The 24,009-nt window shown below is 36.8% G+C and overlaps 1 protein-coding gene across 4 annotated transcripts in view; it reads right to left on the bottom strand.

Annotated features, from left to right (window-relative positions):
- Nucleotides 1-24,009, bottom strand: part of AGTPBP1 (ATP/GTP binding carboxypeptidase 1) — a 163,152-nt gene that overhangs the window by 28,539 nt on the left and 110,604 nt on the right. For all 4 annotated transcript variants that reach the window (XM_066256967.1, XM_066256969.1, XM_066256968.1 and 1 more), the window contains 6 exons: nucleotides 12,671-12,758; nucleotides 8,112-8,256; nucleotides 4,693-4,846; nucleotides 2,999-3,179; nucleotides 1,183-1,312; nucleotides 302-433 (listed from right to left, as the gene is read on the bottom strand). In XM_066256967.1, the coding sequence (XP_066113064.1) occupies nucleotides 302-433; nucleotides 1,183-1,312; nucleotides 2,999-3,179; nucleotides 4,693-4,846; nucleotides 8,112-8,256; nucleotides 12,671-12,758 (830 nt within the window). The remainder of the gene's footprint in view (nucleotides 1-301; nucleotides 434-1,182; nucleotides 1,313-2,998; nucleotides 3,180-4,692; nucleotides 4,847-8,111; nucleotides 8,257-12,670; nucleotides 12,759-24,009) is intronic.

Below are 24,009 nucleotides of genomic sequence, written 5' to 3'. Positions count from 1 at the left end.
TGGTATGCAACAGATGGCTCTATAAAATCAGAAGAGGAAAGATGTATTGTTTAATCAATGCTTATACATGGCAAACTAAAATTAGATCCCCACATCTCATATAAAATAAATTCCAAACAGATTAAAAATCTAAATGTGAAAAGGAAAAAATTTTAGAAGAAACATTTAAAATGAAAACTCTGAAATAATAATAGCAAAACGGCAACATGAACTGAATCTGAGTAGTTTCTATGTTAAATCATTTTCTGTAACTGTATGCATGCTTGACACTCAAAGCCCCTGGCTTGTCTGTGATCAGTACCCTGTATCCCATGTCTTCCACAACATCACAGGAAGCCGCGCTGTCACTAGTGTGCCACACTGTCTCCTTGATGCTGCAGCCATACATAAACACGTTCTTCTTCCGGGAGTGGCCATGGTAATCACAATAAACCTTGGAAAGATAACATATTTTAAGAAATAAAGACCTTCAATGCATATATTGCCAAGTAAATCTAGTAAATATGAAGCCAACAAACAGGTCTATGTTTCTTGATCCTTCTATTATAACTGAGCCACCATTTAATGAGGAGAAGCAATACAAGTAGTACTATCTAGTTTTAGAAAGAAATCTGTGATTACTAGAATGGCTAGAAATTCATCTGCAAGTCCTGCATCAAGCCACAAATTCTACTCTTTCTTTTATACCTACTCTTCACCATTTAAAAAATAATATATTCAATTACAGGTCAAATCTAGAACTGTGGTCATCACTGCCCTGAGGGTGCGCACTCGACACTCTCCAGCTTCAGGGTGGACTGAAGAGCTCAGATGCAAACTTCTACTAGTTTGTGAATTTGGGAAACACTGCTACCGTAGTGCTGTTCAAACCGTGATGTTAAACACGTAAATCTTACAACCAGGAGTTACCAATATTCATAAACAACAACAACAACAAAAAGTAAAGGACTCGTGAAAATTATAAAAATTAAATCTGATAAAATAAGAATATAAAGATATCTTATGAATTTGACACCATAATTAATATACAAATAACTGATAACAGAAAGACATTTTAAAGAAATTGCTTTTTGAAATTAACACTTAGCTTTTAAAACCAGAAAATAATGTACAAACTACTAAGCGGTTAATGAATGAAAGCATGTCTTCGGCTGTTCAGAGTACAGCCCATACTGCACTTACCAGGGGCAGGCGCTTCACTGCCGCCAGGTACTGTAGCAGCCCCTTGGCATGGTAAATGGTAGGATGCAGATCTGGATTCGGACTCTGCCACTGTCTGTTCAAATCCTCCCCACTTAGAGAACAGCGGTGACTACACATAGGTAAATACAATGATAGAGAAATACTGAAACCAATAAACTCTCATATATATTTGATTTAATTTTATGATTCTATCCCACTAAATATTTCCAGTAGGTAGAGATGGCAGGCTCAACAGAATGCATATTTTAGTGATTAATCATTTATTAAACATTTTGCTTTGTCTAGGATCCTATGTTACATGCATTTAAATCTGGTAGACTTTAAGATTCATAAGTAAAAACATTTAAGCTATAGAAAAAAATTAATTCTCAATTCTGGGATTTTGTTCCATACTCTATAAAAATTAATGGTCTTATTTTCCATTCTGACTACATAATAATCATTTTCTATACTAACATTTTGTATTTTGATTGTATTAGTTACTATTTAAAATATATGAAAATGACACATTTTCTAAAATTTTAAATACATTTTCACTTAATTGTAGGCATTAAATATTAAAGTTATTTAGCAAATATTTTAGCAAATAATCAGGAGGTTGTAACAAATTAAAAGCATATAAGTGGTTAATATGTTTCTGAATTAAAACAAGACATCAAATTTCATTTTAGTTTCATTACCGTAACATATTAAAAATAAACTATCCCTTTTTCTAATTAAAAAAATTTCCTAAGCCCTGGCCGGTTGGCTCAGTGGTAGAGCGTCAGCCTGGTGTGCAGAAGTCCCAGGTTCGATTCCCAGCCAGGGCACACAGGAGAAGCGCCCATCTGCTTCTCCACCCCTCCCCCTCTCCTTCCTCTCTGTCTCTCTCTTCCCCTCCCGCAGCCAAGGCTCCACTGGAGCAAAGATGGCCCGGGCCCTGGGGATGGCTCCTCGGCCATTGCCCCAGGCACTAGAGTGGCTCTGGTCACAACAGAGCGACGCCCCGGAGGGGCAGAGCATTGCCCCCTGGTGGGCAGAGTGTCGCCCCCTGGTGGGCGCGCTGGGTGGATCCCGGTCAGGCGGATGCAGGAGTCTGTCTGACTGTCTATCCCCATTTCCAGCTTCAGAAAAATACAGAAAAAAAAAAAGAAAAAAAATTCCCTAAAATATAAGATTCATGCTATGTTTATTGAATAAAATAGGGTACCCATAACTTTGGAGATGCTCATGTCAAATCCCATCTTTCAGAAGCACTAAAGAGATCTAGTCTAGCTGCCGCAATAAATGAACTGTACGAACAATAAACTACCTTCACTTAAAAAGTATTGTCTTCTAGTATCCAGTCTAGAGAAATCCTTCTGCCAGAAACTATACTTCCTCATATCAGGAAGAAGGTAGCAGATGGAGTCAATATTTTATATTAGTGGACAGAAATCCCAGAACATTCTAAATTTTACCACAACCTAAGATTATGCCATTGACAAAAATTTAAAAAGAAAGGAATGTTAAAGGATGTGTTTTTAAAAAATCTTTCTCGTATCCTGACATTGTGATTTTTCTAAAATAATTCAAGCAACATTTTTACAAAATCATATTCCCATGAATAAATTTCTCAAAATGCCATACCATTAATATACAAAATATATATCATTTAAAACTATATCTTAAATGAATTCCCCACCAAAAATTTCTTTGTTCTAGAAAAATAACTAGATTTGCTTTCTAAATTTACCCTGGATAATACCATTTCAACAATTTTATACAGGACCATCACAACAATCTATAGTATTTCTATAACTGTGGCTTAACTTACTTTCCATTGATGACACCATCTGGATTTAGCATAGGGACAATTTTAAAAATATAGCATTCTCGTAAGCTTTGAGCAGTAGGGTTATTACTCATGAGGTACTCCAGTGTTCCTTTCATTACCCAGCTTGCATTAGTTTCTCCAGGATGCACCCGAGCAGATAAGAAAACATAAGGACGATTTCCTAAAGTGCACATAAAATCTCAAATTAAAATAAACAACTACTAGGCCCTGGCCGGCTGGCTCAGTGGTAGAGCGTCGGCCTGGCGTGCAGAAGTCCCAGGATCGATTCCCGGCCAGGGCACACAGGAGAAGCGCCCATCTGCTTCTCCACCTCTCCCCTCTCCTTCCTCTCTGTCTCTCTCTTCTCCTCCCGCAGCGAGGCTCCATTGGAGCAAAGATGGCCCGGGTGCTGGGGATGGCTCCTTGGCCTCTGCCCCAGGCACTAGAGTGGCTCTGGTCGCGACATAGCGATGCCCCGGAGGGGCAGAGCATCGCCCCATGGTGGGCAGAGCGTCGCCCCCTGGTGGGCGTGCCAGGTGGATCCCGGTCGGGCACATGTGGGAGTCTATCTGACTGTCTATCCCTGTTTCCAGGGGATATTTCAGAAAAATACAAAAAATTTTTTTTAAATAAATAAACAAACAAACAAACAACTACTAAATGTTTGTATGATGTTTGACTTTGGGGCTTTAGAAGTATTTCCATTCAATTGTGAATTCTGATATAAATTCATAGAACTCACCATGCATCTACTATAAACAAGCACTGAACTAGGGCCCCACGGAGGAAACAAACCCATATAAGCCATGTCCTGAGGGTGTTCACAATGTGAACACCAACACAATAAATACCATTTGAGTCACTCGTTTCCCAGTGATTAACCTAACATATAAATTTGTTCTTTAATACAATCTTGGCTTTATAAAGAAGAACCGGTTGGGGGAGTTTTAAATTTAATTATTAGTCATACTCATTGGGAAAAGAAGAAAAAAATAATCTTACCCCTATTTGTTTTTTGCCACAAGGTGTGTTTTATTTTCATTAATCATACAAATAATTATCCTATCCCTGTTTATCCCTGTTTTACAGTCACTATGACAAGTACAGAAAAAAAAAAGAGATTAATCTGCTCAGAGATTTACAAAGAAAAACATTTTCACTATACTTTTAGAAATTTTGGTCATCTGCTCATATTTTCATGCATAGCAAGCAAAATCTTTCCCCAAAATACTTTACCTTCTTACCAAAATTGGAACTGTATTATTTTTTTTTCCCTACCACAGCTGAACACTTGAGGCAACTTTTAAAAATTAAATGGCAGAGAAAAACAAATAGCTATTTAGTGCTGACATCAGAACACTTGACAGGCTTCTAGAGGTTATATTTACAAACAAGATTCGCTATACATTTTTTTAGTTGATGGTATTAAATAGACGCACACAAAATAATTTATTATATTCTGCCTTGGGTATGACTTCCAAGGGTAAGAACTACAGAATATTAGTACCAAAAGAGGCCTTAGAGGTCATCTCATGCTGTTCCTTCATTTTCAAGATGAGGAAACTGAGGCCCAGAAGGCCCAAGGCTAGGCAGTAACAGCCTCTTCCCAGTGTTACTGCCCCTACAAAATATATGTAAAGCAAAGCAAAATAAGTAAGAATGACTGCTATTTTGAGTGAAGAAGACAGACTTACTGAACTGACAGATATGTTCATAATAATTAGACTCCGGCATTGCTGTTATCGTCACCAAGGGACAGCTGTTTCCAGACAGAGTTTCACATAACACGGCTTTTCGAAAATAGATTTGCTGAGGATTGTGTCCTGATTCCAATTTTTGAAGATGCATCTTAATAAAAATTTAAAAGTACACAATTATTTTAAAACTTCCTATGATAAGTAGAAATAAGTGCATCTAGATCTCCATATAACAAAAACTCAATCTGATGTACAAAATAACAAAATAGAAACAGATTGACAGATACAGAGAACAGACTGTCAGAGGGAAGAGGGGGTTGGGGGACTGGGTGAAAAAGGTAAAGGGATGAAACAAACAAACTAAAGAAACCTCACAGACACAGACAACAGCAGGGTGACTGCCAGAGGGCAAGGGAGTGGGGGAGGTAGGAAAGGGAAAAAGGGGGATAAATGGTAATAAAATAAAACTGACTTAGGGTATTGAACACACGATACAATATACAGATGATGGAATTGTACACCTGAAATCTATATATAATTTATTAACCAAAGTCACCTCAATAAATTCAATAATAAAAAAAGTCAATTCAATTGCTAATCCCTTCCCTAGGGCCCTCGGGCGCAGGCATAGTTCAAACCTCAGAATTTGGGGAACTCGAGAAAGTGTGTACACCATTAAATGTGCAATACCACCAACACGTGCAGTGGCAGCAGCCTGTGTTAGCACACTATTCTTTCTGCAGCAAACACAGAAAGAGCCACTCTAAGTGGAATCAACAGTCTAAATAAGCTCGCATCAGTTTAGGCCAGGCTTTGCTGCCAAATGGGTTATGGGTTATAAAAAAGCTTTTGGTTCTCAAAGCCTTCTGAATTTTAAAATTGCAAATGACAGTACATCTACAACAGCAATGTAAAATATACAGAATAAAAATTATGTTGACAAATTTTTACCACTTATCCTCATTTCAAGATTAAAATAGGTTCATTGTGAAATGCCTAGAAGATACAGAGTACAAAGAGAATACCTGCAACACCCATAATTGCATCACTAGATCACTACTAACAAATGGCAATGTACATAAAAGAAACTGTAATTACACATGACTTTTCTTTTTCTTTTTTGTATTTTTTGAAAGTTAGAAATGGGGAGGCAGTCAGACTCCCGCATGCGCACGACTGGGATCCACCCGGCATGCCCACCAGGGGGTGATGCTCCTCCCATCTGGGGCATTGCTCTGTTGCAACCAGAGCCATTCTAGCGCCTGAGGCAGAGGCCACAGAGCCATCCTCAGCACCCAGGCCAACTTTGCTCCAATGGAGCCTTGGCTGTGGGAGGGGAAGAGAGAGACAGAGAGGAAGGAGAGGGGGAAGGATGGAGAAGCAGATGGGCGCTTCTCCTGTGTGCCCTGGCCGGGAATCGAACTCAGGACTTCTACATGCTAGGCCAACATTCTACCACTGAGCCAACTGGCCAGGGCACATGTGACTTTTTGTAACCTGTTTTTATCACTTAATAACTTATACATATACGCACATATTCACAATTATGAATATTATACCATATCATTAATATATGGTCATACCAAATATAAAGTGTTCAATCCCTATTTTAAGATACTTCACTGGTTTACAAACTTTTGCCTATGCTCATTCACATAATCACTACTTAATGTGTGGTCACTATTTCTGTGCCAGAAACTGTGCCAGGCACTGAGGATACAACAATGAATAAATGGGCCTTACCCTGGGAAAAATACAGAGCCCTACAACAGCATGGAACAAGGGGAGGGGAGCTAGCTGAGTCTGCGCAGTGAGGAAAGAGTTTCTAGAAAAAAATTACATCTAAACTGAGATCCACAGGATGAGTGAAGAGGACAGAGAACAGCTCCAGGCACTGGAAAGCAGACAGGAAGCACAAGAGCTAAGGGGGCATTTCAAAGAGCTGAAAAGGATCCATTATAGCCAGACTAGAGAGAACCGGTGAGGTATAGAGAAACGAACACAGAATGAAGGGCCTGACTGACCAGCTTTTCCTAAAGTGTAGTAGTATACGTACCACTGGTAATTGAGATAACTACGCGATAGGTGGATAGCGTTTTAAAAAAATGTAATAGACATGTATTTTATTGCGAATCAGAAAAAGTCTACATGTTAAACCTATAATCTCCTGGATATTAACTTAGGATAAGGATAAACTTTAAAGAGCAAATTATTGTAAAGTCTACTTAATAATAAATATTAAGTAAATAATGGCTCACGCAGTATGTGGCTATGGCAAAAATTGTGGAAGATAGTAGGAGAGTGATTCAATAAGAATTTTAGACTATGTACAATGACTACAGAAATCACTAAGGAGTTTTAAGCAGGGGAATTATATGATTAGATTTGCCATCAAAGAGTCCTCTTGCTATAGTGTGAGAAAGAGGTGAAGAGAAAAGGGAGACAAGGAAATTTTAAGACACCAGTTACAATAAGGTTAGCAGAAGTCCAGGTTAAGAACAATGCAAATGCTGGAAAAGGTCATGGGATTGGAAGAAAGTAGGGGAATTCAAAATATACTGAAAAAGTCAATATCAGTAAAGAACAATAACATAAAACCCTATAAATAACACTATATATTCTGATGCTGTGTTATTCAGCACAGAGAGGTACCTGACTATACCTTTATTATAGATTGTAACCTTTATTAAAATAAAGTGAGCCTCATATAGTGGTCACAGCCTTGGCATCTCTTCTGCTTTATAGACTATGCTTTTCTCTCATTTCCCCCTATCCAGTAATTTGGAAGCTTGTTTCTAATCCTAGTGCTCCAATTTCTTTCAGGGAAAAATGATCATATCTTTACGATCCTTGACCATTAGGAAAGACATTCTGTTCTGAGAATAAATCTATCACAGTAATTACTTGAATTCACTTGTTTTGTTTTACAATGCAAGTAATCAAAAATCTCAAAAGGATTTAAAAATAATTCTTATAACACAATTTCTAAGCAATTTGGATCTAGGACTCCATATAAAATCATTAGAAGAAATAAATTCCCTATAGAAAACTTAATTGTATCCATATTTTTCTACCAGATTCAATGCTTCCCATTAAACAAGTAGAAATCTCATCTAGTTAAAATTTGAAAATCATGGAATCTTAGAGAACTGTAGTTTTCCACCTAAAGACAGAAAGCAAAAATCATGTCAAATTTCTTTAGTATTTCTTTCTAGTAAATAAAAATAAAAACTACATTCCCATTTACACCCTTTAATATATTCAACAAATGTTGTATTATGATGTAAAATCTTCAACACTGGATCTATTTCTTATTTTATTAAGAAAATTAATTCAACAACTTTTTCTTCTACTCTCTCACACAGACAGGTACATATAGCACAGTAATAATCACAATATACTTAATGAGTTCTCACCTGTAAAGTGGAATATGTATATGGATAGTGATAAGCAAAGTAGCAAACATCATCTTTATGTGGAAAATTGACAGTGAATGTAATTGTATAGTAGGATTTTCCCTTTTGCCCACCTGCCGCAACTGAACTTCTTGAGAAGTGATTTCTGCAATAGAAAAACAAACAACATTTATTCCTCCCAACCCAAAATTCTGATTTTCCTTACTATTTTATTAAACAGAACTTCAGGCGAAAAAAACACACCATTGTTTGTAAAAAGTACTCTATAAAAATAGAGTTGATACTGATGAAGCAGTTAATTTATATGAGCCAACATCATTACTTTTCACTTTTGGATTTGTTCATTTAAATGTACCCTATACATCAGAAAAAAGATTTTTAAACCCCATTCTTTGACAGCCCTACCCATTACCAGTAAGCAATGATCACCAATAGCTGCTACAACCATTAGATGAAAGACTGATGGATGAAGTGGATGGATCAGATAAGTAGGTTCGTATTTGTGTGAAAAGCAATACAGAATTAATAAGTAATAATACAAGAATAAACTCTATGTTTTATGTGCTTACAACTGTAAATCTACTTTTGCCCCACCCTGTACATGAATTCACTAATCAATCTTAAGATTACAAAAAAGAAATAACCAAAGACAGTATGGCTCCTGACTCACTGCACCCATGATGATGTATTCTTGACAAAATTACAACCTGAAGTTGATCAAGCTTATAGATCTAACTATTAGTTTATAATAAGTCAGTGAGATTTGAAGAATTCATTAACAGCACAGGAATATAATCAGCAAAATACAAAATGTGGGAAATCCTGCATGGCAAATGATCTAGTTTTAATAAGGGAAATAAAAAGAAACCAAAAGGAAACCTACAAATTAAAAGTGACTTAAGGGAACCCTGGCTGGTTGGCTCAGTGGTAGAACATTGGCCCAGTGTGTGGAAGTCCTGGGTTCGATTCCCTGTCAGAGCACACAGGAGAAGCGCCCATCTGCTTCTCCACCCCTTCCCCTCTCCTTCCTCTCTATCTCTCTCTTCCCCTCCCGCAGCCAAGGCTCCTTTGGAGCAAAGTTGGCCCCGGGCACTGAGGATGGTTCCATATCCTCTGCCTCAGGTGCTAGAATGGCTCTGGTTGCAACTGAGCCAAGGCCTCAGATGGGCAGAGCATCACCCCCTGGTGGGCATGCTGGGTGGATCCCGGTCAGGTGCATGCGGGAGTCTGACTGCCTCCCCGCTTCTAACTTCAGAAAAATACAAAAAAAAAAAAAAAAGTGACTTAAGGGACATATCAACACAAACCAAGTGCAACTGACCACCTTGGTTGGTCCAATTGAAACAAACCAACTATAAATTAATATTCATGAGACTACTAGGAAAATAAATATGAACATTGACTGGATATTTTATCAGATTAAGGAATTTTCTTAAGTGCAATAATGGCATTGTAGTTATTAGATTGTCATATCCTTAAAAGACAAAGACCTTTGAAGAAATTATGGATAAACTATGGTATCTGGAAATGCTTTTAAAAGTCCACTGTAGGAGTGAAAGTGTAACTAAAAACTGTGTGTTGATAATTGTTGAAACTGGGTAATGAATAGAGGGGGGTCTCATTATCCTATTATTTGCTTTTGTAAATATTTGAAGATTTCCACTAGAAAAAAATTTTAAACTATAAATTACCTTCCAGGCTTTAAATATCACTGACATATAATGAGCTAAAAATGCTTTGTTTATCAACTTAATTTCTAAAATCCCAAATTACCTTGTATTATTTAAGCTACAAACAGACAAAAAGCGATGGCCTATAGATCACTTATACATATACACAGACATTCAAGGAATTTTCAAATTGCTATAGTCTTCATTAACATAGCCATTACATCTTGAATAGAGATTCAATGACAGGGTGCTACAGGGAGGAAAATGTGAAGTAAATTCCAAAACCACACCCTACCAACTCTTTTCCTCCAAAAGTTTAACATCTAATTGGAAACTATTTAGCTACAAGACATTGTATCTATGTGTCAGTTTGTTGGTTATATTCTTTCAAATGGGGGAAAGGCACTTTCATTCTATTTTACAGAAGAGACAAATAAGCATCAGAAGACTTGGCTGATGTGAAAACCTAAAACATAATGCAAAAATAGATTTAATCCTCACTGTCTAGATTTTGGGCTTTGAGAAAGCAACTAGAAAAGTGCTTGCCATAGAGACAGACTCTTACATAGAGAGCAGGCTGATGCTATGGGGGCGGGACTGGGCAAGGGAAATGGAGGAACAGAGCAAAAGAGGACAAAAAAAAACCTCATGGAGACGGAGACGGAGACAGAGACAGACAAGTGCGGTGATTGCTGTTAGTGGGGGGTGGGTAGAGTATGGGGCATAAATGGTGATGAACAAAGACTTGACTTGGCGGGGTGAACACACAATATGGTGTACAGAGGTGTGTTCTAGAATTGGGCACCTGACACCTGTATAATTAATTCTGTTAACCAGTGTCACCCGAATAAATTCAATTTAAAAAAAAAAGAAAAAGGTGCTTGTTACATAGAAAGTGACTAGTAAATGTCTGTTGAATTTACCTAAATTCCAATTCCAGATCTAAAAGTAGCCAAAAGGAAAAACAAACACCAAAGAAACAAAAAACTTTGCCATCACCCCTTACAGAGAGCAACCACCTGTCATGCTACCACCATTCACTTTACAACGTAAAAGAGAAAAGCATTCACTGACTGAGGATTTCTACGTGCAAAAGAAGAGAAGCGTGAAAGAAATAACACTTTTTGAAAGACACTGTTTCACCCACTGGCCAAAATCTAACCAAATACTGCTCAGGCCCATATCATCAACACTGCTTCACTCCAACTTTGAGAAAGAGATAAATAATAGGCAAGTATTTTTATATTAGCCTACCATTAGAAGAAATACGAAATTTAGTCAGGTACAAATAAATTACATATAACCTTACATTTCTGTTCCTCATATATTTTCTATTTATCTTGCTAATAAAAGTAAGAGCAAAACCCTACTGAGGTGAATTCCAAAAAACATTTTCTTTCCCAGGTAGAAATTGCACTTAAGACCTAGAGTTTTACAAAGCCATGTCATAAACCACAAAAAACAGTTTAATTTTATAAGTCTTCTAACTGAAAAAAAAAAATTATATTACTGCTAGTTGAGCACACTATAAAAAAGTAAAGACTCCTTAAACAAAGTGTCAGAATTCAGACTAACAACAGACAAGAAACAGAGATGTTAACTGCCTTCAACAGTGGACATTACCTGAAAACATCACGTGCAGAAATAGAGTAAAAAGGGAATCCAGATATATAATGATTCTAGATTATTTAGAGTGAAACTGAAGGAAATTATTTTCTAGCACTTCTAATTCGGTAAGCAATCACCTATATGAAATCAAAGGTGAAAGGTATAATAAACCAACATAACATAACTGGGGAATACATCGCTAGGTAAAATATCTTGAAAATTAAAATGAGGTAAATATTGCCTGACCAGGTAGTGGCGCAGTGGATAGGGCATCAGACTGGGATGCAGAGGACCGAGGTTCAAAACCCCAAGGTCTCCAACTTGAGTGTGGGCTCATCTGGCTTGGCTTGGTCTGTTGCAGCCCCCCAGTCAAGGCACATATGAGAAAGCAACCAATGAGGAACTAAGGTGCCGGAACAAAGAATTGATGCTTCTCATCTCCCTCCCTTCCAGTCTGTCTGTCCCTATCTATCCCTCTCTCTGTCTCTGTCACACACACACACACACATACACACACACACATACACACATACACACAAAAGAGGTAAATATATGTGTGCAGGAAGGAAAAGATAAGAACTGTATATAATATCAATGGAACAACAAAAAACCCACTTCAAATTATTTCCTAGAATTTCTACTTTCATGTTTATTCAATGAAGTTTCCCATTAAAACAGCTTAAAAAGTTGAGAACACATAGCTACCTAAGCAGTGGAGACAAAGACCTGGACCTAACTATCTGTCTACAAAACACATTTTACAATTGACCCTTGAACACATGGTGGTTAGAGGCACCAACACGCCACACAAATTTCCCAGTATAACTTTTGACTCCTTAACTATAAAACCTTAACTATAGCAGTTGTCCCTCAGCATCCATGGAGGGCTAGTTCCAAGACCCCACAAATACCAAAGTCAGCAGACACTCAAGTCCCCTATGTTAAATGGCATAGATTGATGAGTACAGTTGGCCCTCCAAATCTGTAAACTCCCAACCACAGATCACAAACGGTACAGGTGTTGATTGGAAAAAAAATAAATCCACATATAAGTGGGCCTGTGCAGTTGAAACCCATGTTTTTCAAGGGTCAACTGTATTTGCATTAAATATACCTCCCAGATTGATCTCAAATTTTAAAGCACTGTTAGAAGTAATACCAAACTGTATCACCACAATTCAAAGAATACAATAACTCTATTTTTTAATCTTCAAATTGAAATAGAATGAACTTAACCTCCCCTCCTGTAAACTGATATCCCATTATGCTTAGGATACTTACTTATAGTAACAAATGTCTGTCCCCACACGAGTCCACCATGGTCTGGCATTTAATGCTTCCTGGACTGAATACATGAGTGGCTGCATACCTTTGACAGAGAGAGACAGAAAAAAAAAGAGAGAAAATTCTAAATTTTTGAGGTAAAAATTAATCTTGCCATTGTAGAAAGCACTAAACATTCAGAATAGCTAAAAGAAAACTCATTTCTGCTTGTTTAGTGTATTCTTTGAAATCTAAATACTTTCTTTAAAATCTCTTAAGTCAATCAGTGATATGCTTTAATTTCCAGTTTAACTAAAATAGATTACAACTTTAATAAGTGAGAAGTCAAACTTTTTTCTAGTACCTTTTTTTATAGTTGAGCAATGAAAAATAACAAGTAATACACGTACGTACACACACCCCTTAGAACAAATGAAAAAGTGCAAACAAACATAAAACAGCCCATGGATTAACTACACTGAAGGGCACGCCACCAAAGTGTCCCGGCTGCTTCTTCCTCACCCTCTCCATGCAAATGTGTGTTTACAGCAGGCAGGGAGAGGACTGTTCACAGCAGAGAGAGCAGGGACGGTTCACAAAAATAAGATTAAATATATTTTTTCTTGGATAGTTTTAAAAATATTCTTTCTACATGAACTTTAAAATCACCTTATCCTATTTCATAAAAGAATATACCTGGTTTCTAACTGGAATTAACAAAACTAATGCTAATTTCAGAAAGGATGACAATTTTTAATATGTGATTTGACTTTCCTTAAATCCTAACTTAAAGATAATCATTTTCTTAATTTTCTTGCTACAGAATCATTTTGTTAAGCTTACCTGAGTATCTTTTTAGTCTTTAGTCATCTCTTGAGTTTTCTAAGTATGTAAATCAAACCATTTGTAATTTAAACTATTTTATCTCCTCTTTTAGTATTTATATCAGTTACTTCAATTTCTACTTACTGTATTTAGAGAAATGAAATCTCAAAAATGATTCTGAATATAGTGGTAAGAACAAACAATTCTATCTTGTTCATAATTTTAATCCAGCTGTTTTGCCACTCAATAAAATATCAATTTTTTTATAAATCAACTCTATCACATTTAAATAACAAAAAGGGCTCACACTGAATAATTTTTTTTGTTTAAGATTTTATTTATTTATTTTAGAGAAGAGGGGAGAGAGGAAGGGGAGGAGCAGGAAGCTTCAACTCCCATATGTGCCTTGACTAGGCAAGCCCAGGGTTTCGAACTGGCGACCTCAGCGTTCCAGGTCAATGCTTTATCCACTGCGCCACCACAGGTCAGGTCCTGAATAACTTTGATGTACATGACACTACTATCAGTATTTCCATATATGTTATGTCACTGAATCCTCACAACAACCCTCTGTGGTAGGTGCTACAATTATTCCCATAACTGAAGTAGTTTCTTCCATATTTCTTATTAATTCTTGTTTTATCAAATGCCTTTTCAGCATCCACTAACAGAATCACATGGCTTTTCTCCTTTAATCTGTTGATGCAATAAATTATGTTGATGGGTTTCCTATTGTGAACTGTTTCTGTATTCCATGGAGATGCTACTCTTTTACTAGCATGTGATTAGATTAGCTCAAATCTCATTTAGAATGTTTGCATCTAAAAATTGGTCATTTTGTTGTTGTTGTTTTTTAAGATTTTATTTATTGCTTTTAGAGATAGGAGAGAGAATGAAAGGAAGTGGGGGAGAAGCAGGAAGCATCAACTCAGAGTTGCTTCTCGTGTGTGCCTTGACCAGGCAAGGGTAGGTTTTCGAAACAGTGACCTCAGTGTTCCAGTTGGATGCTTATCTACTGTGCCACCACGGGTCAGGCTGGTCTTTTTGTTTTAATTACCTTTACCACGTATTGATATAAGCTTACACTAGTTTTAGAAAAACATATTAATAACCTGGGAAAATATATTAATAGCCTGTTGGTAATTTATTGGAATAAATAATAGTAAATTATATTTTTTTAAAAGGCAAATGGAAGTCAGCTAAAATACCATCTCAATATGGTGCCCAAGACATTTCTTTTATTTCCTTGAGAAATGTTATAGTCTGTTCAGAATCATTATGTTTTATTAATCCATTTCAGTATTTCTATGTTTTGTTTTATTTCTATTTTCTAAAAAGAGTACTTAAAATAGTATTTCTATTTTTAAAAAATTCTCTTATCTTTTGATTTATTTTCTTGTTTTTCTAATATCTTAAGTTGGGTGCTTAGTTTACTCAGTTTCAGTCTTTTTTATTTTAAATAATGCACGTTATTAAAGGCTTCAATTTTCCTCTGCATACCAGTTAGCCACATCCCATAAGCCTGGAATGGATTCTTCTTTGCAGTACTTGGTGGACCAGAGCTACCCAAGGAACTTTCTCCTGGAGTGGAAATGTTCTATATCTGCACCGTCCAATGCAGCAGCCACACTAGCCGTGTACAGCTATTTAGCACAGGAAGTAAGCTTAGAGCCCCCAAAGAACTGAATTTCAAATTTCTAATTAATTTAAATTTACATATTTAGCCACATATGGCTAGTCAATACCATACAGGACAGCACAATTCTAGTTAATTTTTAACATCAGTTTTAAATTTTCTCTTCAGGTTTTTATTTTTTTTTAGGAAGAATATTACGTATTTCCAAGTACCCATTTTTGTTCAACATTTTGCTGATTTCTACTATCATTTTATTTTTTTATCACAGACAAGGAAATCTATAAAATCTCTGGTGACTCAGTTAATGCTGTTCTATAGCTTACTTAAAAGTTGCTAAAAGAGTGACGTCACGGAAATGGCGCCGTGAGCAGCGCGTCCGACAGCTCTCCCCTAAATCACAACAAATTTATCAACTAGAAACAGAAAAATTTATCCTCAGAGCATTCCGGAGTACACACAAACTGAAAGCAAAAGGACTGTTATCACTTGAATCTGAGGGACGAGGGTGTGGAGGAAGCTACCGCAGGGACATTCATTCAAGCCGCGAGGTTGTGCGCCTGTGGTGAGTCAGCCCACACACGGGAGCCAGGAGCAGCCGCCACGGGCGCGCGCCCGGTACGGTTGCAGAGCGAGCACCACTAACGTTCCCAGCGGCCCCCGCACTGCGAGTGAGAGTCGCCAGCCACCGGTGCCCGGAGCACCCCATTCGCGGGCGTGCCCTGGGCATTCCACATGCCCAGAGTGCCCTACTGGCCCGCACACCCAGAGTGCCCCATTATCCTGCGCCTGGTGCGATCCAGCCGCCAGCGGCAGGGCGAGCGGGAGAGGCACCAGGGTGGTCTTATACTTGGGAGATTCTCTCCGTGGGCGGGGCACCTCACGCAGCCATTCAAGCTAACAATCAAGCGTTGGGGGAGGGGCGCGCGCAGGCAGCCTAAAATACCTTCGGGAGCACAGCGGCGACCCAATCACTGAAATTAGCTTAACCCATGAAATCTGTGCACCCTCGGTTCTAATTGATAAGATCTCTCTCGGTTCAGCGACCCAAGACAAGAGGCGTGATATTTTTTAGTGCCTCTTGCTAAAGGGGCGGGGACAACTTCTGATTGATAGAGCCTCCATATTCAGGGATAAACGCTAACAAGAAGGACTTGGCAGATAATAAGATCTATACTACACTAGTCGCAAGCAGAGACTAGTGCCTCTTCTTCCCAGCAAAAACAGGCTACAAAGTGTGGAAAGCCTGGGTTGAGAGGTCCAACTGACTGATAGGCGCTGAACAGTCACCTTGACAACAATTGACTCCCACCCCCGCCTGATCACACTGGAGGCCCTGACTACCAGAGCCTTTCCCAAAGCCTTGCACTGAGTGGGGATAGAGTGGGGATTTCCCAGCTCTTTGAGCCTCTTGCTCCCCAGACAGAAGCAGTTGCAGCCTTATAGCTGGATCACCAGGCTGCTAATTCAGAAAGGGGGGACTAGGAGAGAGAATCCAGGAAAGCAAACTTTCTCATCGTTGGACCCTGCAAACTCCAAAAGGCCTTGACTACCAGCAAGACTAAAGCCAATTATAGGACATTGCCATAGAATCCCATCAACTGCAAATCCCTGCCTGGGTGTGACACAGGGGCAGAGCCTGGGGTACAGAGTCACCGACCAGGAAGAGGGAGAGAAAAGAAAAAGGAAGAAGTTAACCTCTCAAAATCAAGAAAAATCCACAGACTTTACAACTTGTTCCACTAATTTTTTTGTTGTTGTTGCTTGTTTCTTCTATCTTATTGCCTTTATTTCCTCCACCTCGGTCCTTCTATTCTCTGCCCATCTTATGCTTCCCTTTTCTTGAACTACACTACCCATGAGTGTTACATTTTATTTCTCTTCTTCATCAGCACCCTCCTTTAAGGTTATACTCCAAAACACTTAACTCTCACTCTCTCCTCTTTTGTTTTTTTTTTTGTTTGTTTGTTTTGCTTTATTTTGTTTTTTTTTTCTTTTCCTTTTTTACTTCTTCCTTCGTTTTTCTCTTTTTCTTATTTTTTCCTTTCTATTCGTTTTTTCTTCTCTCATTTTACTTTCCTCCCATTTAATCCTCAATCACGAACAAATTAGTTAATTTGGGACTCAAGGCTCTTTTAGGCTTTATTATTCTTATTTGCTTTTGTTTTTATTTTTTTCTTGTTTGTTTATTTTTGTGGCATTTTGGGTCCTCTCAACCCAAGGTCTCCATTGTATTTAGTCTTTGCTCCACTTAATACAACAGATTTTTACTTATTATTTTTATTTTTCTCTTCATTATTATTCTTTTTTGGTCCTTTTTTCTGGTTCCCTCTTATCCCTCTCATTATATCTCTTAGTTGACCATCACTTACAAGCAAATCATCTTATGCTTGTCTAAGATTTTCTTCCTTTTTTTTTTTTTTGCATTTAATAGGTCCCTACTCCCTTTTTTTTTGCCCCTTGAACTCTTCACCCCAAATCAGGCCCTCCATTATAGGCACGATATTTCCTTGAGGAGGGGAGAGGAGGGAAAGAGAAGAAAGAAAAAAGGGGGAAATAATAAATTATTCCTGTTTTTTTTTGTGAGGTGTTTTACCTTTTTTTTTTTTTTTTTACTTTTTACTCTTTATTAATTCTAATTAGTGCTATCAACAAGACCACCCTCAGATGCCGATAAGAAAGAGGAAATCGAATATTATGGATACAAAAGAAAGAGAGGTAACACAAATAGATGTGGAAAAATCTATGGAGAAAAGACTTAACATATTGGAAGCCTTGGAGCTAAATGACAGAGAATTTAAAATAGAAATCTTAAAAATACTCAGTGATATACAAGAAAACACAGAAAGGCAATATAGGGAGATCAGAAAACAACTCAATGAACACAGAGAATATATTACCAAGGAAATTGAAACTATAAAAACAAATCAAACAGAAATGAAAAACTCAATTCACGAGCTGAAAAACGAGGTAACAAGCTTAGCTAACAGAACAGCCCAGATTGAAGATAGGATTAGTGAAATAGAAGACAAACAACTTGAGGCACAACAGAGAGAAGAAGAAAGAGACTCAAAAATAATAAAAAACGAGAAAGCCCTACAGGAATTGTCTGACTCCATCAGAAAGAATAACATAAGAATAATAGGTATATCAGAGGGAGAAGAGAAAGAAAATGGAATGGAGAATATACTCAAACAAATAATAGACGAGAACTTCCCAAGCCTGTGGAAGGAACTAAAGCCTCAAATTCAAGAAGCAAACAGCAAACCGAGTTTTCTTAACCCCAACAAACCCACTCCAAGGCACATCATAATAAAGATGACACAAACCAATGACAAAGAAAAAATTCTCAAGGCAGCCAGGGAAAAGAAGAGTACAACATATAAAGGAAGGCCTATTAGATTATCATCAGATTTCTCAGCAGAAACTCTACAAGCTAGAAGAGAGTGGACCCCAATATTTAAAGCCCTGAAAGAGAGGAACTTTCAGCCAAGAATACTATACCCATCAAAGCTATCCTTCAAGTATGAAGGAGATATAAAAACATTCACAAATACAGAAAAGATGAGAGAATTTATCAACAGAAAGCCCCCACTCCAGGAAATACTAAAGGGGGTTTTCCAACCAGATTCAAAGAACAAAAGAAAACACCACAAGTAACAGCTCCACCAAGAACACAATAAAACCAAACTTAAACTGTGACAACAAAGGAAAAAAAGGGGGGAGAGGATGGAGATTAACAGTAGCAAAGGACGATGAAGTGCAGAAATACTTATAAGATAGGGTACTACAATGAATATGGTAGGTACCCTTTTCATTACTTAATGGTAACCACCCTTAAAAAAACCACCACAAAAACACTTGACTTAAAAAAGGTAGCAACAGAGGAAAGAAGTATGGAACACAAACAAACAAAAACAAATGATAGAAAAACAAAAGAGAAGAATCAAACTAGATACAAAACTAACAGAAAGCAATTTATAAAATGGCAGTAGGGAACCCACAAGTGTCAATAATTACACTAAATGTAAATGGATTAAACTTACCAATAAAAAGACACAGAGTAGCAGAATGGATTAAAAAAGAAAATCCAACTATTTGCTGCCTACAAGAAACACATCTAAGCAACAAGGATAAAAACAAATTCAAAGTGAAAGGCTGGAAAACAATACTCCAAGCAAACAACACCCAAAAAAAAGCAGGTGTAGCAATACTCCTATCTGATAATGCTGACTACAAGACAGAAAAAGTACTCAGAGACAAAAATGGTCATTTCATAATGATTAAGGGGAAGTTGAATCAAGAAGACATAACAATCCTTAATATATATGCACCAAACCAAGGAGCACCAAAATATATAAGACAGCTACTTATTGACCTTAAAACAAAAACTAACAAAAATACAATCATACTTGGAGACCTCAATACACCGCTGACGGCTCTAGATCGGTCATCCAAACAGAGAATCAATAAAGATATAGTGGCCTTAAACGAAATACTAGAACACCTGGATATGATAGACATCTACAGGACACTTCATCCCAAAGCGACAGAGTATACATTTTTCTCTAGTGTACATGGAACATTCTCAAGAATTGACCATATGTTGGGCCACAAAGACAATATCAGCAAATTTAGAAAAACTGAAATTGTACCAAGCATATTTTCTGATCATAAAGCCTTGAAACTAGAATTCAACTGCAAAAAAGAGGGAGAAAAACCCACAAAAATGTGGAAACTAAACAACATACTTCTAAAAAATGAATGGGTCAAAGAAGAAATAAGCGCAGAGATCAAAAGATATATACAGACAAATGAAAATGAAAATACGACATATCAGAATCTCTGGGATGCAGCAAAAGCAGTAATAAGAGGAAAGTTCATATCACTTCAGGCCTATATGAACAAACAAGAGAGAGCCGAAGTAAACCACTTAACTTCACACCTTAAGGAACTAGAAAAAGAAGAACAAAGACAACCCAAAACCAGCCGAAGAAAGGAGATAATAAAAATCAGAGCAGAAATAAATGAAATAGAGAACAGAAAAACTATAGAAAAAATCAATAAAACAAGGAGCTGGTTCTTTGAAAAGATCAACAAAATTGACAAACCCTTGGCAAGAATCACCAAGGAAAAAAGACACAGGACTCAAATAAATAAAATCCAAAATGAAAGAGGAGAGATCACCACAGACATCATAGATATACAAAGAATTATTGTAGAATACTATGAAAAATTATATGCCACCAAATACAACAATCTAGAAGAAATGGATAAATTCCTAGAACAATACAACCTTCCTAGACTGAGTCATGAAGAAGCAGAAAGCCTAAACAGACCAATCAGCAGGGAGGAAATAGAAAAAACTATTAAAAACCTCCCCAAAAATAAAAGTCCAGGCCCAGACGGTTATACTAGTGAATTCTATCAAACATTCAAAGAAGACTTGGTTCCTATTCTACTCAAAGTCTTCCAAAAAATTGAAGAAGAAGCAATACTTCCAAACACATTTTATGAGGCCAACATAACCCTCATACCAAAACCTGGCAAGGATGGCACAAAGAAAGAAAACTACAGACCAATATCTCTAATGAATACAGATGCTAAAATACTAAACAAAATACTGGCAAACCGAATACAACAACAGATTAAAAAAATAATACATCAGGATCAAGTGGGATTCATCCCAGAATCTCAAGGATGGTTCAACATACGCAAAACGGTTAACGTAATACACCATATCAACAAAACAAAGAACAAAAACCACATGATCTTATCAATAGATGCAGAAAAGGCTTTTGATAAAATACAACACAATTTTATGTTTAAGACTCTCAACAAAATGGGTATAGAAGGAAAATATCTCAACATGATAAAGGCCATATATGATAAACCATCAGCCAACATCCTATTAAACGGCATAAAACTGAGGACTTTCTACCTTAAATCAGGAACAAGACAGGGTTGTCCACTCTCTCCACTCTTATTTAACGTGGTGCTAGAAGTTCTGGCCAGAGCAATCAGACAAGACAAAGAAATAAAAGGCATCCATATCGGAAAAGAAGAAGTAAAGCTATCACTTTTTGCTGATGATATGATCCTATACATCGAAAAACCCGAAGGACTCCACAAAAAGATTATTAGAAACAATAAACCAATACAGTAAGGTCGCAGGATACAAAATTAACATACAAAAGTCCATAGCCTTTCTATATGCCAACAATGAAATATTAGAAAACGAACTCAAAAAAATAATCCCCTTCACGATTGCAACAAAAAAAATAAAATACCTAGGAATAAACATAACAAAGAATGTAAAGGACCTATATAATGAAAATTACAAAGCATTGTTAAGGGAAATCGAAAAAGATACAATGAGATGGAAAAATATTCCTTGTTCTTGGATAGGAAGAATAAATATAATCAAAATGGCCATATTACCCAAAGCAATATACAAATTTAATGCAATTCCCATCAAAATCCCTATGAGATTTTTTAAAGAAATGGAACAAAAAATCATCAGATTTATATGGAACTATAAAAAACCCCGAATAGCCAAAACAATCCTAAGGAAAAAGAATGAAGCTGGGGGAATTACAATACCTGACTTTAAACTATATTATAGGGCCACGATAATCAAAACAGCATGGTATTGGCAGAAAAATAGACACTCAGACCAATGGAACAGAATAGAAAGCCCAGAAATAAAACCACATATATATGGTCAAATAATCTTTGATAAAGGGACCAACAACACACAATGGAGAAAAGAAAGCCTCTTCAACAAATGGTGTTGGGAAAACTGGAAAGCCACATGCAAAAGAATGAAACTCGACTACAGCCTGTCCCCGTGTACTAAAATTAATTCAAAATGGATCAAAGACCTAAATATAAGACCTGAAACAATAAAGTACATAGAAGAAGACATAGGTACTAAAATCATGGACCTGGGTTTTAAAGAACATTTTATGAACTTGACTCCAATGGCAAGAGAAGTGAAGGCAAAGATAAATGAATGGGACTACATCAGAATAAAAAGTTTTTGCTCAGCAAGAGAAACTGATATAAAAATAAACAGACAGCCAACTAAATGGGAAATGATATTTTCAAACAACAGCTCAGATAAGGGCCTAATATCCAAAATTTACAAAGAACTCATAAAACTCAACAACAAACAAACAATCCAATAAAAAAATGGGAAGAAGACATGAACAGACACTTCTCCCAGGAAGAGATACAAATGGCCAACAGATATATGAAAAGATGCTCAGCTTCATTAGTTATTAGAGAAATGCAAATCAAAACTACAATGAGATACCACCTCACTCCTGTTAGATTAGCTATTATCAACAAGATGGGTAATAGCAAATGTTGGAGAGGCTGTGGAGAAAAAGGAACCCTCATTCACTGTTGGTGGGACTGTAAAGTAGTACAACCATTATGGAGGAAAGTATGATGGTTCCTCAAAAAACTGCAAATAGAACTACCTTATGACCCAGCAATCCCTCTACTGGGTATATACCCCAAAACCTCAGAAACATTGATACGTGAAGACACATGTAGTCCCATGTTCATTGCAGCACTGTTCACAGTGGCCAAGACATGGAAACAACCAAAAAGCCCTTCAATAGAAGACTGGATAAAGAAGATGTGGCACATATACACTATGGAATACTACTCAGCCATAAGAAATGATGACATCAGATCATTTACAGCAAAATGGTGGGATCTTGATAACATTATAAGGAGTGAAATAAGTAAATCAGAAAAAAACAAGAACTACATGATTCCATACATTGGTGGAACATAAAAATGAGACTAAGAGACATGGACAAGAGTGTGGTGGTTACCAGGGGTGGGGGGAGGGAGGACATGGGAGGGAGGGAGGGAAAGAGTTAGGGGGAGGGGGAGGGGCACAGAGAACTAGATAGAGGGTGGCGGAGGACAATCTGACTTTGGGTGAGGGGTATGCAACATAATTTAATGACAAAATAACCTAGACATGTTTTCTTTGAATATATGTACCCTGATTTATTAATGTCATCCCATTACCATTAATAAAAATTTATTTAAAAAAATAATAATAATAAAAAATAAAATGAATAAATAAAAATAAAAAAAATTAAAAAAAAGTTGCTAAAAGAGTAGACCTTAAATGTTATCATCATAAGAAAAAAAACTGTAACTGTATGGTGATGGATATTAACTAGACTTATTGTGGTGATCATTTCACAAATATACAAGAAATGAATTACTATGTTATACATCTAAAACTAATATAATGCTGTATATTAATTATATCTCAATTTTTAAAAGATTTGTAGTTATTATAGTAACTTCAAGGATTGTAACTTGTAAATACACATCTATTCAGTGCTTTTGACCCTGAATTTTTCCATGGCATTACTATTACTACTTTTGCTTCATTCTATTTGCATTTGCCTACTTTATCTCTGCCTAATCATTTTCAACTTTTCTGTCAGCTAATTAATATACACATAGAGTCACTCTCTTTCTCTACACCACCCCTTCCCTAACTGTGTAATTTTCAATATATGATTTCATAAATTATAATCATAAATATATAGTTCACTTCATTCCATCTTATTTTCTTTCTACTATTTATTAAACATTTCTTCTTTGCGTTTTTATTTTACTGGCTTGGTTGCATTTCTCCGCATTTCCCGTTCTTCTTGCATCATTTGGAAAGCTGTCTACTTCTGCTTCTCATCTTAATCCTTATGATGAACTAATATTTCCATGATCTTATAACAAATTAAATTACTAAGTAATCCAACCATGACAAGTTAACTTCCACTTCTCCCATATCACTCCCTTAGAACAGTCTTACTTAACACATTTGATAAATTCCAAGTCTTCTATCTTGAGATCACTTTCC

The sequence above is a fragment of the Saccopteryx bilineata genome, chromosome 2, assembly GCF_036850765.1.
Source record: "Saccopteryx bilineata isolate mSacBil1 chromosome 2, mSacBil1_pri_phased_curated, whole genome shotgun sequence".
NCBI lineage: Eukaryota > Metazoa > Chordata > Mammalia > Chiroptera > Emballonuridae > Saccopteryx > Saccopteryx bilineata.
This window is presented reverse-complemented; position numbering and strand designations above follow the sequence as displayed.